Source organism: Ischnura elegans, chromosome 12 (assembly GCF_921293095.1).
Source record: "Ischnura elegans chromosome 12, ioIscEleg1.1, whole genome shotgun sequence".
Taxonomy (NCBI): Eukaryota; Metazoa; Arthropoda; class Insecta; order Odonata; family Coenagrionidae; genus Ischnura; species Ischnura elegans.
The window spans coordinates 44,177,136-44,197,307 of record NC_060257.1 but is presented as its reverse complement, the minus strand read 5'-3'; the positions used below and the strand labels follow the sequence as shown (position 1 = coordinate 44,197,307).

At 36.4% G+C, this 20,172-nt stretch overlaps 1 protein-coding gene across 1 annotated transcript in view; it reads left to right on the top strand.

Moving 5' to 3' along the window:
- Nucleotides 1-1,743: 1,743 nt before the first annotated feature.
- Nucleotides 1,744-20,172, top strand: part of LOC124168676 — a 164,193-nt gene continuing 145,764 nt past the window's right edge. Inside the window, exons 1-2 of the mRNA XM_046546940.1 lie at nt 1,744-2,266; nt 16,357-16,487. Coding sequence (XP_046402896.1) covers nt 1,765-2,266; nt 16,357-16,487 — 633 coding nt within the window. The 5' untranslated portion in view covers nt 1,744-1,764. The remainder of the gene's footprint in view (nt 2,267-16,356; nt 16,488-20,172) is intronic.

Sequence of the window (20,172 nt, the reverse complement as noted above, 5' to 3'; positions counted from 1 at the left end):
GCGAACATCCAACTGCGAACTCAAGACTTATCAGGTGTCCCTTATTGAACGGTAGTATTCAAAATGATTACTGTTTATGGAAATTTAAATACTCAATTAGATAATGTGAAACGGAATATAATTTCGTCCGTCTTTTCAATTTTTGCCTGCACTTCGACGGTTTGAAAGTTTTTCTAATGTGTGTTTGAGTTGCCTTGGTAGGACGTGGATAGTGATTGCAGATAGATCTTGAGAAACTTGAGAAACATTTAAAAAAAATTATTTTCACCTTACGGGTGGATAATTATTATCTTTTTGGCATTGACATTTCACCCATTATGAAATTTTTCATTGTGCATCTGAATGAATTCATGATGTTATCGGTGGTTAAAAATACGTGTTTACGTTTTTCATCCCATACGTTGACAAACGGCCTTGAAAGGAATTCCTTCAAAGTTTACCAGAGCCGTATTTTTTATAAATTTGAATAATTATGGATTAGCCTATTGGCTGCTGTAATCGGTGCCAGAACCCCTTCGTCTCTATTCTTATAAGAATTTTCCAGCATTATTCTGATAAACTCCTATTTTTCCAGTTTAATATTGCCATTTAGCTTTACCATCACGGCATCTATCACTTTAAAGGTAGTTACATTTAAGTTTTACAGATAGACGTCTTCTGTTGCATTGAGAAGCTCCAAACAGGTTTTATTCGTATTTTGACTGTTGAATAAGAATTAATTAATTTTTTTAAATTATTGTGCCTACGCGATGATATGGTGTGACTTATGGCCGTAAGTGGCTGGCTTTTATAAGTTAACGACCAAATGCCGAAGTACATTTTGGATCCATCTCCTTATTAACGTATGCATTAAATGTTTCCATTTATTTAGCTGGTGAGCGCTTTTAATCCGAAGCGTTCCTGTCATGTTGAGCGCCATTTTTCTCTAATTGATTGCTGCTCATTAATTACCGAATACTGCTGAAATTCGCTCGGTCATTAATTGGCCATTTAGAGCTTAAATTCGGGCGACTCAGCTCGTGCATTTTTGATGACGAATTGATCGCTCACTGCAATTTCCTTTTTTCCTCTTTTCAGGGACCTATAGCAGCCCTTGGGACCACGGAGGGCGGTCGACAGCGTCTTCGACGAACTCCAACCACTGCCATGGCTGGACTGGGGGCTCACAGGGGACCAATTCCGCGCAACAGCACTGCCAGGGGCCACCCGGGGTCCACAGCCAACCCCTTAGGCCCCAGATGGCGATACAAGTCTTCCACCACTCAACCTGCCGCCCGTCGTCAACGCATGGCGTTCGTCAAATGTTTGCTCAAGGTTTGGGGAGGGTTCGTGCGGGGCCGTTGCATCCCCGGGGTTGCCTGCAAGAGTTCTCCTTTCGATGAGGACGTGTGCGCCATCGTAGGTAGCGCACGCGTGTCCTCGTTACGCTGTTTTGCTCGAAAAACCGCTACCGTATCGACAGACCACGTGGTGAGCTCGATAGATGACCAAGATGGCGAACCACACCAAGATGGTGGACAACGCGGATCGCTTTGTTGCCGCTCAGACCAGAGTGGAGCGGAGACTATGGATGAAACTATTTCCATCATCGACGGTTTGAGTGAGATCACGGCTCGATGTTCGCGGAAGGAGGTCACGTGGTCGGACATAACCCACGGGGCAAGCTCAGGTGATGGCCAACATGTCGGAGCGCGCGAATCGCGATCCCGCCTTGCGTACGAGAATACTGCTGCGCCCAAAGATGAAACTGTTTCCATTAGCAATATGAAAGCCTCCACGGCATGTGGCCCGCGGAAGGAAGCTACGTGGTTGGCTAAAGTTAGGACGGCGTGCGTCGGATGGCAGGAGCGTAGCGAACACGTGGTCAAATATACTCTTCCGCTCATTTATCGGCTGACTGGGGTCGGAGCATGCCTCACGCAAAAGATAGCAGGCTCCCACGGGGCGGAACTTTCGGATGATTCCTTTCCCGAACCCAACTCCACGCTAAGGATATCCTCAAGTTTAAGTTGGTCGCGATTTCATCAGTCGGTTGACCATCGTTCAACTCCAAAAACCTGGAGTCATCGGTCTGATCTGTTTCGCCGGGCACTGCTGCTGAGTGTAGTTATCCTCCTCGCCGTTGGTGGCGCGGAGGGTGCTGGGTCACCCGGCTGCCGAGAATGGGAGTTTGCGTGCAGGAATGGAAGGTGTGTTCCGGGAACGAAGTACTGCGACTCTATGGACAACTGTGGCGACCTCTCCGACGAACCAAGGCACTGCTCACGTAAGTCTTAGCATCATAATCGTCCATATTCTCCGTACGTGAACTTTGAATGACTGCATTCGTAAAAAAATTTTTAACTACCCCTAATTTAAGCATAGCTAGTTCATTAAAAGTACCCAATTAGAGACTATAGAATCCGTAAAATTATCTCGGAGTTTTACTCACCAATGGTATATCGTGAAATAAACATATTTGGGAAACAGTAGGTAATGGTAATGGCAAATTGGCATTTGTAAAAGGGTCTTCTCTCTCTCCCATTCTCCCATTCTTCCAAAGACTTGATGAAATTTTGTTTAAAAAGTCTCAATTGACACCTCTTTTTCGTTTCGAGAAGACCGCGTTCTACAAATGAAAACTTATTGTACTGGTTTTTGGAATTTCTAGTATTTTAAAAAACAAACTATGAAAAAATAAGTGTCGCGCTTCGGCCTTTTTCAGACGGAGACGACTTTTCGCCGGCCGCCGTCCACGGTACGGCGCCGTGCTTTCAAATAAACATAGCTCTCAATGGATGCCATAAAACATGTGTAATCGCGCCGTTTACGGCGCCGATTTCAATCCGGCACAGCCATCTCATTGCCAGAAATGCTAGCCGCTAACTTCTGGTGAAAATTTTTCTGATTTCAACCCGCGTCTGCACTTATCAACTATTAAGGCTTATGTTTCTGTATTTGTGTACCATCTAAAATTAGAAATATAAGATTAATTATTTTGGAACTGCGGAAAATAGAAACTGATGATGAGAAGTGCTGGAAAAACGGGATTAAAATCATCAACATAATGTTTGACGTCATAAAATGTGATTTATCCGTAGTGAAGTAAGAATTGGGGATTCTCATGATTTTAGGTTATACACATCTTTAAAATATCCTAGGAGCCACCTCGCAGAGAAATATCAACCTCCAGCATGCAATAAGATCCCTTCATGCACACCACACTTTAAAAATATTACGTATGCTAACTAATTAAACGTTTCATTATTCATGCACAAGCAAAACATGTCCATGGTCAGCAATTCCCATTCCAAATCCATTCAAAGCTATTAAGATGGAAATATAAAAACATGCTATAAGTCATCCTAGCGGGTGACGCCATTAGTTTTATTAACCGAGACAACGTTGCAAATCTTAATAGTACCAGGAAATAATGAAATTTTAAATATCAATGGTTTTCAATCTATTTGATGTATTTTCCTCAAGTGGTAACCTGTACCTTAGTACGGCGGTAAGCGATGGAAATTTTTCACGTCATCGGAGAAAAAAATCTCTGAATTTAAATAGTAAATTTAGCCTATACGTTGATCTAAACTCCCGAAATTATGCTAGGAAGAATCCTTTTAAAATTAATATCTCCAAAGTAATACACCAGAAAAAAGAAAGGCCTAATTACATTTGTGGTGTCAAAATGTGATTAATTTATTACTTAGTGACAACTCAATAAGGAGAAAAAAGCAATATTACTTTTAATTGGTTAACGCAATTAATATACGTTCATTATATGCACCCGTATAATGAAATGAACGGAGCCATTGCAATGCTTTTCTTCCTCCGCAACCGACATTTTTGGAAATTAAAATGAAATATTAATGAATAATATGCTATTCTCATGGTTTTTGTTTTACTTTGGTTGTAAAAAATATTGTTATTGCATCCAGTGTCAGTTAACTAGTTAGTTAAAATTATAAATCATGTCAAAATTCACTATTTTTCCCCAAGTAGAAGTATGGTTCGTAATTAATGAAAAATATTTTATGCTCGTTCGTTAAGTTACAACATGCTGCGGAACCATTAGGTGTAAATTGTAATTTTTTAATTCAACTTAATGTGATTTTTATATCAGTATTCATTTTCCGTTTTCAACGCAGGCAAAATAGCTTGACTCCTTTCAGAATCTTCTGCGTAATCCTCATGAAATAAGTTTTTCTTCCTTTTCCAGGCACCTGTAACCAATAATAAATTTTTATCTTTGATGATAGGTCTTAATAATATTTGCAAAGGCATATTTCATTGATATTTATTTAAACATATTAATCAAACCTTAAGTATGTATTTCACATTTCTAAATACTTACGCCATAAGATTAAAATTCAATGCATAATCGTTATGGAAAACATACTTTAGAATTCGCCTCAACTTTTGTAGTTATTTTTCCCTCTTACCCAACGATCTTAATCTTCTCTTTATTTCAACCCAAACATTTTCAACACAAGTATTGAATTCAATGATGAGCTGGAAAAAAAGGTTGTGACAATGCCCCTTAGAATGTGAAAACCCTTGAAAATCTGTCTGATTCATGAATCTGTAAATGATTTCACGTTCTTAAAATAACATATAAAATTTTTTCCTAACTTTTGGGTGGTAATCCCCCTTAATTATTCAATTTTTTCCTTATTAAATTATTTATCGTTTGCATGAGACAAAAGTGATTACACCATGTACGTCTCACACTTTTTTTTAGAGCCATCACTTGGAATGCGTAACTTTATTGCGTTTGCTGTTTTGGGAAAGTGGTTCTCCTCAGTCCCCGTGACCACATTTTTCTCGTATAATTGCTAAACTAATGTGTATATATATATTACTTGTCTTTAATATTAAGAAGACGGAAGAGCGGCTTTCAAACAGGAAAAAAAACGCGGAGAAGTTGCCCTGCGGCAAAGCGAAACCTCTCGAGAAAAAAAATGAGTCGGACTAGCAGCTTTTATTGGAAAGGGTGAAATGGTGGCCATTAGTTTCAGCGCGAGGGCTTTTAAGCCGATGCATGACTTTCGTGGGGGAGGAAGGAAAAGCGCAAAAAGGAAGTCCGTTGTACGTGCCCCCGACGAAAACATGAATTTGAAAAGGTTTCCCTTTTTGCAGAAACGACGGAAACTTTCTCGGATATTAGCACTCTCCCTCCCGCCAACTCAAAAAACGCACCTGGTTCTTGTTGTTTTTATTCAATGCTGATGGGTGTGGTATAGCTTTTGGTTTGAGCGGGTAATTATTTTTTGACAACAAAAAAAAGAGCTGTAAACATCCCGCAGATCATCTTCCATAAGTGGATCTTGTCGTTATCCTTCAGAAGGTTGTTCACTCAACCAATTAGGAGTATAGTTTACATTTTAGTGGGCACATTGGTGAGTTTTTGATCCCCCTTTCTTCTCGTGAATTCAGCCGTTAATCTTACACGGTACTTGGGGATGACATGAATGAATTCTCATGTTACAGGTTAGATCGACCAATTTTAAATGTCTGTCGACTTTTAAAATGCTCATTATAACATGGAAAAGAACTCTTAGAACATTGAAGTAGTTAAAACGTAAAATTAGAGCACGTCAAACATCACAATGTATCATATTTGGTTTTTCATCAATTCATGGCTAATTCCAAAATACGTATAATACTTAGCTCTCTTCTCAATCATTGCAATATAGACAATGATTATGGGTGTGAGTGTTATGAAGAACCTACATGTAATAATAACGGGTGTAATTAATATTTTGTCCAATGCGTATTTTGGAATGAAGAGCTGTCGAAGTTAAATAAGCTGTTGCATGGCGTATTGGCGATCTGAATCAAACCATTCTTAAGATTTTCGACTTATGATGAAGAGAAATTCATTATAATGTATGTACTTCTGGGAATCGAGTTTTTCACTTACTCAATGATTCAACTTGTAAGTTAACTTGAATACTCTGAATACTGAGTAACTAACTATATGAAAACATACTTATTAATAAGCTTAAATAATTAATTTATCCTATTGACAAGACTTCTTTGAATATCTTGGTATTAACGTGGTTTTGCTTTGATTGTGTTGTGATCTTACCGATTACAATGATAACCTTAAAGGTATGTTTACCTATCATGATAACCTTACCGATCTTAGCTGCCATTATAGCATATTCCATTCTATTTCTTAAAATAATTATGAATTTGAAACTGAAATGTGTATCACTCAATGGCAAAAATTATGTCCTGTGTGCAAGATGCAGAATTATTTAAGCAACATAATTTGGTTTATTTTTCTCAGCATTGCAGTCATGTTACATACTTTACATCCAGTATTAATGAGTGGATTCTAAAATGCAATGCTCTCTTACGGTACCAAATTAAGGTAAAGTGGCAGATAACTATTAAGACTATACAACGAGAAATATGTTTAATTTCTTAACAGTGTGAATGGTGCGCAAATATAACAGGAAAATTAAATTGACAGTTAAAAAATGAGATCATTTCTGCTAAAACGCTGTTGCCATTTTAATCAAAGTCACTGTATTGGTACTGACCTGACCTGACCTCGAATCACCGTAAATTTTTGCGTCGAGAGAAATCATGAAGAAAGTACCTCACTCACTAGAAAATAGGAGTTCTTACTGTAAAATCAGTTCCTCATACTTTCTTTTAATCCCAAAATCGTGGTAAAAGTTGCCAAAATATAAAAGAGAATAACGTTTTATTATTATATTAAACTTTATCATAATGAAATTAGATTTTTATCGGAATCAGCTATGAATTGATGAAAACCAAATATGATATATGCTTGACGTACTCTAGTTTTACGTTTTCATAAATTGAAATTTCCAGAGCTCTTATAATATAGACATCTAAGTAAGTAGGAACTTGAGAAAATGAGACTTTTTAATAGATTATTTTTTTAGAATAGTGTACCTACTTTATTAAAATATTATTCAGTTGGTTTGAAAGAAATCATTGAAATGACCTGCATTCAGTAAATTATTGAGATATGGTGCTATTTTATACTGTTATTCCAGACTTAAGTCATATCGAATGAAAACTAATTATAATGAAGTCTTACCTATTAATTGAAGAAATGATGATTAAAAATGTAGATTATTTATCGCTGAACTGATAGGTGTCCTTAATCCGAGAGCGTTGAGCCGCAAAAATAGTAATATTACAATAAATAATTAATATTAGAAAAAAGGTTTTTCTCGCGACAGTTTATCAATAACATTTAGCTATAAAATAATAATCGCAGCGCCGCCATCGGATTTTGGCGTTTATTTTTTGATCTAATCTACATGTTTAACTTTAAATCTAGTATTTTATCGATATGTAGTTCAAATCATAATTAAAGAGATATAAAATTGCTTTTTTATCTGGTTCTGAGCTGTGCTGAAAATTTCAGCTTAATATCTAATCAGGAAGTGAGTTAAAATTGAGTTGCAGGATTTGGCATTTGACGCGGTCAATGCGACAATTAACGAAGTTTTAAAGTGTATATTCTTACATATTTTCAGTGAAAGCCATCATCGTTTATTAACATTACTACTGGATTTGCAAAAATTATTTCGAACTCATACAGAAGTCCACATTGCCTCTGCTATCAACCATCCCTCGCTGTTAGGTTAGGCTAAAGAGTTCAAATTTATCCATGTGGGAACTGGAAGTGTCGCTGAAAGCTGTTAAATAATTCCTAGTTATAACTGCGAGAATTCCCAAAGCAGCTTCAAGTTCCACAAAACTCTCTCTTTTTTTTGCCCCGGGTGAATTTCGAATTAAAACGACCCCTGACGCCCGGAGTGAGCACCAAAGGAAAACGATCACCCTTGCGCCTTATCGCCATATTGTCACTCGGCTTTCGAGATGCAGGAGGAAGAAAAAAAACGCGTCAGTGACGGCGATAATATCCTGGGGGGAGAGGAAAGGACGTGTAGGGGGAGAGGGTCCTCTGTATTCCCGGAAATATATTATTACTTCCCCCTAGGGGAGTCGAAATGTCTCCTTCGGCCCTACGTATCTGGGTCAGCGAGAGGTCTGGCTGTATTTTAATCCGTTCCCCTCTCCCACTCTTTTCCCGAAGGCTTCGCGCACAGACTGCTCTTTTGTTCGGAAATCGTTCCTCCGAGAGACTCAACGTATGGACTTCGGAGATTTCTTCTAATTTGAAATCATTACCATCCTCGCATCCCGTTAGCTTTTTGTTCGCCTATTTTTTTGCGAATTTTCTCCGCTCTCTAACCATTATTTTTTGAATAATGTGCGCAAATAGTTGGAAGGAAGTGTTCACTTTGAACTGTGTATAATGACTCCTAAATCTCTTAGCGAAGTAGGAATGGGCGCTTTGATATTTATCGTTGTAGGATTGGAAATTTTACAAGAAACTGAATTTAATCGTTCAAAATAATTGCAATGCTGTCCGTGAAGACTACTTAGTATTCTGATTTGTTTGCACTAAATTTATTGATAAAACTTCCCCTTGCAAAAAATCCTTTGTATCTATCAATTACAATGGTGGGTACTGGGTAATGATATTTATCGTCATTAAAAATGCTCAATTTGTAATCAATTCCATTCTTGATTTTGAAAACTTCGTGTGTGTGCGTTATTGTTGTATTTTTCCCTTTCCCGGTATTTTTAATGATGTTTACCAAAACTTGGAATGAATAAATGCTTTGGATCACGTGCGGTAAGTAGCTTTGCATCGTAAATAATTTATATTGCTTACGTTCAATATTTCAAACGTTAGGCACTCCACAAACACAATTCTAGCTTATGACAAATAAAGTGCTTAAAAATGTGGGATATGAAGAAATAAGAATGCTACTTACCGATCATATCATACTTTAAAGGGTAATTACTTCGCCAGTTATTAAAATTTTGAAGATTTGGTGGAAAATATACTACGAAAAACAAACTTTATTAGCTAAGAAATTGCTTTTTTCAAAACTTTTGGTTCAGAACTTATATTTACCTTTGCAAGCATCTTATTCTATTGGTACGTTATTCTTCGTCAAATTCTAAAAGAATTCCGAGTACACGCTTTGATTTCTTGGCATGTAGTATTTTAAATTTTGAAATTCATTGACATCGATCGCACAAAATATTCACAATGCAGTATACTCGGTATTTCTATTTGATTTAGCAGAAGCTTCCACTGAGGACTTTCTTTTCCCCTTTGATAATAAATCTGTATTTATTTCATTTACCCCGTTCGGTACTTGAAAAGAATAATTATCGTGATTAAACCTGCTAAATCTGAAAACTCTTCCTGCTACAGAGTTCCGGTTTTTTTGTTGTAAAAAGTTGTAATGATGTAGTTTTTTAAACCACGTACAATCCTTTGTAAATATCTTTGCGACAAAGGGGAAGGGCCTTTATTGTTTTAAGAGATCGTACATTTTACCGGTCTTTGATTTCTGCTGCGAAAAATAATGACATTCCAGCAGAGGGAATTAACTACACATTCTACTTTGTCTGAGTTCTAAATCTTGTGCCGGGAAATTTTCTTCCTCCCATGTTAATGCCGGTTTCTTACCCGTAAAGGTAGTTGAAAGGATAGTCGTCATCGTTAAACCTGCTTTATTCGATACCATTCCCTTCCCGGCTTCCCTTTTAGTTCTTTCATGCATTTATTAATGCTTTTAGTATTACGGCGACAGTTGGCACATAAATTTGGGAAAATGTGCATTTGCTTTAAATTTTAAATCCGTTGTGTAAAACTTCTTTAAGCAAAAATCTCTACCTCGGGAGTCATTGGCCTCTTATCTACATTCTTTCAATTTCCATCACATTTTGGATGCGTTTTGCTCTAAATTTATCTACAATCACTAATCCAAAGTAAAGTCGCGTCACAATACTTTATTTAGCTAAATTCTGGTCGTAGTTTCAGAATCATCGTATTTTTTTAATGTTCTCTACACTCTGGCTCGGTTTCCAGTGACGAAAAAAAACGACTGTGTGTAGATTCTTTTGAAAGTGTTGGCTAAATGATCTATAAAGTTGTAAACAATAAAAATACTTTCTATTCGAACTAATTTCATATTAGAACAGTTTTAAGTTGCTATGTAATGACTCCTGATTTAAGTGATAATAATCCAAAGAACTACAGTAGATTTGAATAAGAAGGCAATCGATGCTAGAATTCGTTTAAAGATACTTTTCTATAATATTTTGGTAGTAATGTGGAAATAGACGACTTTAAGGGCTGTATTTAAAAATATATTAATCTTTTCAAAAGTATTATTTATTTTTTAAATTGATTAAAATAAAAGATACCTGTTACACGATTTTTCATTATTTTGAGCGTAAAGGCTGTATTGGTGTGTTCTTTCTTAAATTTGATTTAAAAGTTTATTTTAAGAGTTATTTATCCAGGAAGAAAAGTTTTTAATTTCTCAAAACTAATCTAGTCTATTATTCTAAGGTGACGAAAAGTTGAATACAATTTTGAAAAATTGACCAGTTTTCTCCGGGTAATGTGGTGAAATCATTACCTTCCTTTCATCTGGTGAGATTTTTGTTCGCCTATTGTATGTTGGGAGGTTTTCCCGCTCTCCTGGAATTACTTTTTGAAAAATGTGCGCAATTATTTGGAAAGAAGTTTTCTCTTTGAACCTTGTTTCGTAAATGTCTTCAATTAGGATAAGACGCTTTGATATTTTTGGTTGTTGAATTGGAAATTTTACAAGCCATTGAATGTAGTCATTCAAATTAATTGCAATACAGGTAACATAGGCGACGTTTAATAAGTATTTTGTTTTGTTTCCGCTAATTCTTGTGGCAAAAACTTTCATTTCCCTCGAAAAAAACCATCCGCAAGAGATATGGTAAGAGTATTTTAAATCTACTTTTAGTATAGATTATCATCTTCTTCAAATCTGTTATGGTGATTTCGATTCGTTTTACGTAAAGCAAAAGTCATAACATAGTTGTAAACATGTATCCTTGTATGCCTCTCTTCCTATGGCACTACGTGAAATCATGTGCGAAAAATTATGTAGATCAAATATTGACTTGCGATTGAGAGATCCAAGTTCGAATCTGGGCTAAGGGAAATCATTTTTTTCCAGCGAAGTGACTTTAACTCCGTTGTTTGTGATTGCACGTATAACTGCTTTTTCTCTGCCGATATAATCGTTTGTATAACAATTGCAAGACAAGCAATAAAACTCCGTACTGTAGATGGCTGTATTGACAAAGAGCAATGAAGATTATAGTGTGGGTGCGCTCCATAAAACCAAGCTTAGCATGTATGCTATGTTGTGTATACACAACTCAGAGCTTGACTCTTTCACTGAAACATTGAAACCAGAAGGCCTGTCTCGGGTGATATTAAATTCGTCCTAATGTAAAATAAGGGGTAATAGAAATTTTATTACTTTTTAGCCAAGCAATGTCAAATGAATCTGCTGATATTCGCTATTTTTTGGCACTGTCAACCATATTTTTTATCCCGGTTGCTGAAAAAAATTAAAGATATTATATTGATTTACAAACTAATGGTAAAATTTTGCAGAATTCACTATTACTAGGCGACACTACTTTGAAGTATTGATCGTTGATAAATTAAAAGTTTATTGCATCCCAATGTGGAAATAAACTAAAATTAGATTAAAAAGAGGCCAATGACACCAGAGAGGGTGATTAAAGATTAAGGAATTTACACCTCTAATGTAAAATTCAAAGCAAATGCACATTTTTCCAACTTTTTCAACCAAGACCCCTCTCCCCGCAAATAGGCCTCTTTGTAACCCCCTTGACATATTTTTCCCTTTTTTTAATATTTATGTTCGAATAGGAATGTGCTCTTTTTATTTTGACCTAGTTTCTCTTCGGCACCCAATCGAAATTGTAATGATCGCTCGCAAATGGTATCGCCTCCTTCTTCCTCCCCTCCCAACGCGAAATCGGTATCCGAGCAGAGGCGATAATTGGACTCCTTTGTCTTCGCCTGTCGGCACAGTCCATTCCTCGTCTGCGGGTCTTCGAAATGCTGCGATGTTCCCGCGAAGTGACTCGGCGAAGGATCCTTGAAGAAGGGTATTATTTCAGCGTTTTGAAAGGAATTCGAGTTATTATAATCCGAAATGTATCGAGATTTTAACCCTTTATAACCCAATGTTGCTTTTAAGCAACATCAAAAATGTTTAAAATTTCAGCTTGTAACGTTTTTTATTTTCTCTTCAATGCACTTACAAATATTTTTATTGCACTTTATAAACAAACTCGGGGGCAAAAAGACAACCGTACGCCACAACTACTACAATCCAACTCCCCATGCACTAGTGATGGGTGAAAATAATCGATTTTCATCGAAAATCGATTATTGTGTTCCGATTTTTTCGTTTATGTGATCGATTATGGGGTGTCGATTTAATCGTTGAATCGATTATTTAAGCTTGATCTTCACTTGAAAAAATCGGCGGCACTAGTTGTTGTTTTAATATATCTCCAATCGCGTGATAATCAAGTACCGGTGGCTACATTTTTATATAATAATTATATCGCAGTATATTTGAAATGCTAGTGATAGGGAAAATTCGAATCGAAAAATTGTATGATATCCTCGCGATTTTGCAACACAGAAATGGTATAATCGTATGATTTGTTGCCTGCACATAATCGCTAGAATCAAATGATTCGTTGCCTTCACATAATCGGTAGAATCATATGATTCGATGCCTACTAAAAAATCATATGATTCTTTGCCTTCACGTAATCGGTGGAATGATATGATTCGATGCCTACTAAAAAATCATACGATTCTACCGATTTTCAAAGTAATCGATTATGCCTTCCCGATTTTTACACTAAATCGCTGCTAAGGAACCGATGATCATTTGATACGATTAATCGATTTCGGCAGAATTTCGCCCATATCTACCATGCACTCCATCCCGCGCTGTCAACAACAATCGCCCGACTCCACCTCTACTGCTTACTATTGTTCGCTCCATTGTTCTCCTTCTATCCATCGTCACACCAAAATCCAACTCAAAACAACACAAAAATAAGTGTTACAAGCTCGATTTAGGAAGTATCTAAACTACCCATTATTTTATAGAGTAAAATTAAATGGCGAAATATTTAGCTGCCACGATCATTATAATTGAGTGTTAAATTTTCAAGTTATCAAAATGAAAAATCTTCAAATTTGATTTCTCCCATAATCAGCTCGGGATTAGAAAGGGTAAAAGCGTGAAGTTGCGTAGAACCTAACATTTAAAATATATTTCATTTGGAGCCATCAATGAGGTTTTGGATGCGTTCCCCTTTAAATTTATCTAAATAATCTCTTTGATTTGTTCTGAGCACTCTGGTTAAATCTAATTCTGGTATCCGGTGATAAAAACAAAAGCGCATGCCTATAGATTATTTTGACAGTCCTTGCCTAAATGTACTACAAAGGTCTAAGTAGTAAATACATTTCTAATCGAACGTATTTCATGTTAGGAGTGATGTAAGATGCTACGTAAAGACTTTATTTAAGTTAAGCGAATCCAAATCCACCATAGTAGATTTGAATGCGAAGCTAATTCATGCCAGAATAATAATAATAATGCTACTTTTCCTACATATTTTTATATTACCGTTTGTAGGTGTTAGTTCAGTGTTTTAAAAGCAATTTGAGTTGCAAAATCGGACATTTATCTAGAGATTAAAGTGAAAAAAATCCACTCGTGGTTTCAGAATAAATATAATCTCTTTAAATGGTTCTCAGAACAGTGGCTAAAAAATATGGCCTCCAATACCGAGAAAATAGCAACTATTTTTAGATGTTTTTACCGTACTTGGCTAAATGTGTTATAAAACTGTAAATGTTGAATAAATTTGTAATAGACCTTATTTTACATAAGAGAAAATTATAGGTGCTACGTATTGACTCCTAATGTCAATAAAAAGAATCCAAATCACCATGATAGATATAACATAGATAAAAAATAAATTTCCTAAATATTTTTTTTGTATTCTACTTGTAAAATTGGAAATGTATCCACAGATGAAAGTGTGAATTTGCTTACCACCAGAGTCCTTCTTTAATATGTATTTCATTTGGAGCCATCAAATCGTTTTTAGATGCGTTTCGCTTTAAATTTACCCTCGATCAATGTCCCAAGGAAAGTCGCGTTATAATTCTCAACTTAGCAACATTCTGCTCACGGTTTCTGGATCAATATAATCTCTTTAAAATTTTCTCAGAACTCTGGCTAAAGTAATAACAATTCCACTTACTAATACGCACTTGCTTGGCATCTAATTGCCTTTATTTATGCGTTTTCTCGCAATAGCATAGAAGTACTTCGTATTCGGGTTTGAAAACACAATAAAAGAAAATTATTAAATGTTAACGTTAATGATACGAAAACGAAAATCCCAGAATTCATGATTAAATTGGAAACAACCAACTCCTTACGCAATTGAACTACCTGCATCGAATTTATCATCGGACAATGAAAAATAAACGTTGATAACATAACGCTCCCTTTAACAGCGCGAGTAATTCTTTCACGCAATCTGTCCGTTCTACTCCTCTGTCATGATGTGAAAGTTGGTATATAATTAAATTTATAAATATATGCCATGATCATTGGGTCCATGTGGGATATACAAATATTTTGGATTTTTTTCTGCCAACTTTGGTAATATTTTAATGATTTTAGGAAGACTCTATGGCCTCCAAGAATATGAGTGGTATTTTATGCTACTTTAAGTGCTCATAAGCCTTTATTCCTTTAATAAAACTTAAGTAAATACAAGTGAAGTGGTGAACAATTTCGCCGATTTTTCGCATAATAACCGTCATTTGGCCAATCCATGAATATGGTAGGAGTGAAATTTTTTTCCCTCTTTGAATATTAATCATTGATGCAAGTTTGGTAACTGCCGTTGGAGAAATCCTCGTAAACCTGGCTGTTTGTGATGTTGATTCCAACGCAGAAATTTGTGCCTTGCGTCTAATCTGTTTCGTGAGGGAGTGAGTGAGTGCATGTTTGCGTTTTTCCTTCTATTTTTGCTTTTATGTTTACTAACTATGGCACAATTGACGTAATATCCTACCTTTAATCTTATCCCTTCCTTTCCCAATCCCGTAGCTATTTCCTTCCACAGTGATAAGTGCTCTTACAATAACTAAGCACCTACAGTACCTTGTGTAGAGAAATGTCCAAAAACCAAGTTTTCCTATAGAGAAATATAATTTGTACTTGAAGTTTGTAAGAAAAGTGGCATTTAAAATTTTTTTTTTAATTTTCGGAGCCGTAAAGGTGATTAAGTTTTAGGGGCATATGTTTCTTCATAACAAAAGCTCTCAAATTGCATTCGATAAAATGGGAATCGGACCATTAGGAGTTAAAATTTAAAAAAACAATTTAGTCGTTAATTTCGTTTGCCTTTTATGGTAACTATTTTGGTTCCTCAATGGAATTTGAAGTTTATTTTTACTGAAATTTTACCTTTTTGCTTCAAATTTGACCACGAAAAGTGACACGTTACAATAAAATTTTACGCTCTCATTGGTGTTCACGGCTTACTGATACAAATTTAGGAATTTAACGTAGAAGTCATAAGAATATTGGTACTTGTTACACACATACCCGAGCTTTTTTGCAATACATCGTTCGATATTCGATCTAATAGCCCATTTCAGGTTCCGTGATAGCAAAAAGCCCACCTACGCAGAATTAGAAACCGCTATAAGCTGTAAACTCTGACAAAATTCATTGTTTAACAAACCTTTAAAATTGAGTTAAATTTTCTATGTTGTCCATAAATAAATGTCCATTGTCCATTACCCTAAAATACAGAGGAACTTGCTTTATGTTTGACATTTTGTCTGGAATGGAACGAAATAGGCATTGATATTTTAGTTCATTCCACTATCTTTGGAATGCAAAACATCCATTGATTCGCTCTTGCTTTATTAAAAAATAATAAAGACAAACCTTCATCTCTTTAACGGAAAAGTGCCCTTGCGATTCCTTCACGAGCATTTCCAGCCGGAATGTTGACGTATAAATGTCAAACGAGATACATGGAAACCAGCTTCAGATAACATGACCTCATGAAGAGGCAGAGTGTCCGTTATAATGGGCAGGATAAATAGCCAAGTCCATTTATGCTTTCGGAAGGGGAGGAAAAAGGCATTCAACAGGTGCTATCTCACCTTGTATTATGCATTGTTGTATCTCGCTCACCGTTTTACCTGTGCCTATCTTTTTGTGTGTGTCCGCAACACCTAGGTTCTGCTTTACTCGAACGATTTTGCAGTAAAAGTATTTTTTTCTATATCTTTCCTCTCGTATGTTCTTCTCGTCACCGGCTGGGGTGTGACCTTCCTGATTCCGCTGCTGCAATTAAACCTCACAGCGTGCAACCGGACTTATTATGGAGCCGTTGGAGTGACCTTAGACCTGGAAATACACCGGCCTCGCGAGGACAGCGTTCCCTTCCTGTGTCCGTTGACCATTGCGGCGGCGGGAGATGATCACATAGTCCAGGTCTGTATGCCCGTGGCCTTGCGCCTTCCGCTCTTCCTTTGTTTCTCGGTGTATACACGTTTTTTGGGTGCATTGCTCGGAATCAAGATCATTGCCATTTGGCATGGTGGATGTTTTTTTCCCAACTGCTCGGAAGCCTTAATTATTCCAGATTGAAGCGAACTCTGTGGTAAATATTCACCTCCAGCCTACACCCTCAGCCAACGTTCTGAATATGCCTTGGGATAATGACGGGAAGCTAAGAGATCCGAGAAATCTTGTTACCATCGAGGATAACAATGAGCAGTTTGATCTGAGGAAAATTTTGGGTTTTATTTCGTTTTATCCACACCCTTTGTTTCTCAGTAAAATATGACATTTTTCAGTCAACCCGCTGCTTTCGCGCTTTTCAGTAGTTTCTTGTATAGTAATGCATGTGGATTTGATGGTAGATAAGGAATAATTATAGAAAATCTTAAGACTATGGAAGAATTTTGGAGCAGTACCGCTCCTTGGTAAATTTTTTAAATGCATCCATTTACTAATTTTAAGTTTTCCTAGAATTAAAAATCAACGATAGGGTAAACTGTTTTCAAAATCAATCATAATTACAATCTAACAACAAAAATACCTCAATACTCTAATAGAACAATTAATTACGAAAACAAACAAGGCTGAATTTCACATACAAAATTCTGAACAAATTTATAATATTGTTAACATATGAAATAATTTCACGTCTACCCGCTGTATTTGTGCTTTACAGTAGTTTTTCGTGCGGCAAGATGTGTGGATTTGATGATTGATAAGGACAGACCATAGATAATATAAGGGCCATGAAAAAATTATAGAGCAGTACCGCTCCTTGGTAAGACTTTTATTAATTTTTAGTCATTGTTAACATAAATACTTGCAATTACTAAATACTGCTTTCCACGATTATAAATTTTATTACGACCTAGGTTTCAATGAATCTACGCCATTCTGACGGTGAAGATAATTTAGTAACATTTAAACCAATGTTTTAATAAATTTTAGTAATAGTTGAGGACTGAGAGTATTTATCTCAACATGGAAATATTCTACTACATCACGCATGAATCATCTGATTTCGTTCATCGGCAGTCATTGTAATGCCGATTTTTTTCAATAGCCGCTAAAAATTAAGAAAAAGGAATTATTTACCGTTGATGTACTGTAATGCGATCGAGATAGAGCGTTTTGCCCTTGATCGAGAGGACCCGGGTTAGAATCCTGGGTGAAGTCTATTGGAAAAAAAAACAAGAATTCTCATAGTTTCCGGGTTTCCACCGGGGTGTTTCATGGCGAATGACGAAATGAGCCCATAAATTGAAAACCTTAAAGTATGAGATCATTCTTCTCGGGTTTCCAACCCGGTTAGGGTCTATAATATGTTGTCGGCTGACGTTTCGTCGTAGACTTTCCCAGCATCTCCTTTACTGGCATCATCAGCTCTGAAGATGTTGTAAACGTTTCCCAACGAAACGTTTGCCTATAACATACAGACCCAAACCCGACGGAACACCCGAGAAGAATTCATTCAAGTCATTCACCGGGAAAACTCAGATTCCTAATCAGTGCAGCTGCCACTCGACGCGGAAGCCTTCGAAAGAACCACTACCCTGAATGTGTAAAAATCACTGAATCCGGGGTGAGCTCTAACCTCTACAGACTAACCTTCGGGTTCAATCACCGAGTAAGGTACAGCTAAATTTATATATCGTAATGTGTCTTGGAAATTTGTTTTGAGATGGAAATTTACTATGTTATAAGTCATAATTTTCATATGCAGTGTTGGTGGCGTGTGCAGTTCAGTATTTTTCTCATCATTGGAAATAATCTCATGCGTTCTCACGGCATTTCAGGTAAGGGGAATGTTGCCTAAATCGCACCAATTTTTTTCAAAACTATTTTCACAATCAATCATAATTACAATTTAACTAAAAATACCTCAATAATCTAATAGAACAACTAACTACGATAACGAACAAGGCTGAATTTCACATACAAAATTCTGAACAAATTTATAATGTCGCTAACTTATAAAATATTTTCACGTCATCCCTCTGTATTTGTGCTTTTCAGTAGTTTTCGTGCGGCAAGATGTGTGGATTTGATGATTGATAAGGAAAGACCATAGATAATATAAGGGCCATGAAAAAATTATAGTGCAGTACCGCTCCTTGGTAAGACTTTTATTAATTTTTAATTTTATTACGACCTAGGTTACATTGATTCTACACCATTCTGACTGTGAAAATAATGTAGTAACATTGAAAGTGGAGTATAAAAATGTTACCTACGCAGAAATTCCCGAAAACAACCACCAACATTGAAAAAAGAAGCTGTGAAAATCTACATACGAAAACATAACCAATGCTATAATCGTTTCCGGTAAAATACGCTATTGTTACATTACTTTTATGCCATTTTTGTGGCGGTTATTTACCAATTTAGATATGTTGTACCCCCTATAACACACTTAAGTTTTATATGACTATGGTCAATGGGTCAATGTTTTTAATGACCTTTTTATTTAATAAAATGAACTCTGCATGGTTAATTTCACTGTTAGAAAACGGTTCAAAATTGTTGGAAATAGCCAAATGGAAATGAATGATCGCAGGTTTTCCGGCGTATGGTACCGTGAAAGGCTATTCGGGATTTCCGCATTACGATGAATGAGTCGTTCATCGAAACGTCGGCCGTAATGGAGAACCTGACCCGGTGGAAGTCCCAAATAACCTTCCGTCATAAAAATTCGAAATCAGTAGTAAACTTAAGATTTTTTTCCAACGATCGCGTCCATTTTCCGGTATGATTTTGAATTCGCCCGTGTTTTTCTGACTGAGTTACGCGAAGTAAATTTTTCCCGTTTTAATTTTATGTTGACTTACTACCTTTTTCAAGCACGTTAGCTCATGCGGTCAAGGGCATCAGTTAGCAGTTTGATGACGTTTAGAACTGCCCTCATCCTTAAAAAACTCCTCCATCGAGTTGATCATTGGTAATAGCCTTACATGTTCTCGTGCCATTTTTAAGTTATTTGCGTTTAGATAGTGGCGTTCAGGGATTAACAATGACTTTTATGGAAAAATAGATTACAAGTAAGGTTAGAATTTTGAAAAGTAGGACAAACCGAGCGTTAAACCAGTACACTTTTGAACTCGTTAGTGTTTTCCTTACTGAGTTTCGCGAAGTAAAATTTTTCCCGTTTAGTTTTATCTTGCCTTTTTATAACATGTTAGTTCAACGCGGTCAAGGGCATCGGTTGGCAGCTTGATGACCTTTAGAACTGCCCTTCTCTTATAAAAAAAAGAATCCTCCTTCAAGTTAAAGCCAATGGTTGGGGAGGTTAGCACAGCTTTAAGTCCTTATGAGAGCTCTTCACTTTTGCTGCGTTCTCCGCGAGTTCCACCCTTAGCCGAATGCCTCTCAAAATTCTCATCGGGCTTATTTACACGAGGCAGCAAATGAGCAACTATGAATGCTGTAAGGATGGAATCCTTTGAGATCGCTTTAATTTTTATTACTCCTCACACGTTGGCATCTCTGTTATTTTTTTTGGCATCTCTTCGCTGCGTGAATTCACTCTTTTGCGATCTAAAAATATCAATCCCAATTTCACGATACACTCTCTACTGCATGTCGATATTTTCTTTGGAATTCTCCTTAGTAAATCGAA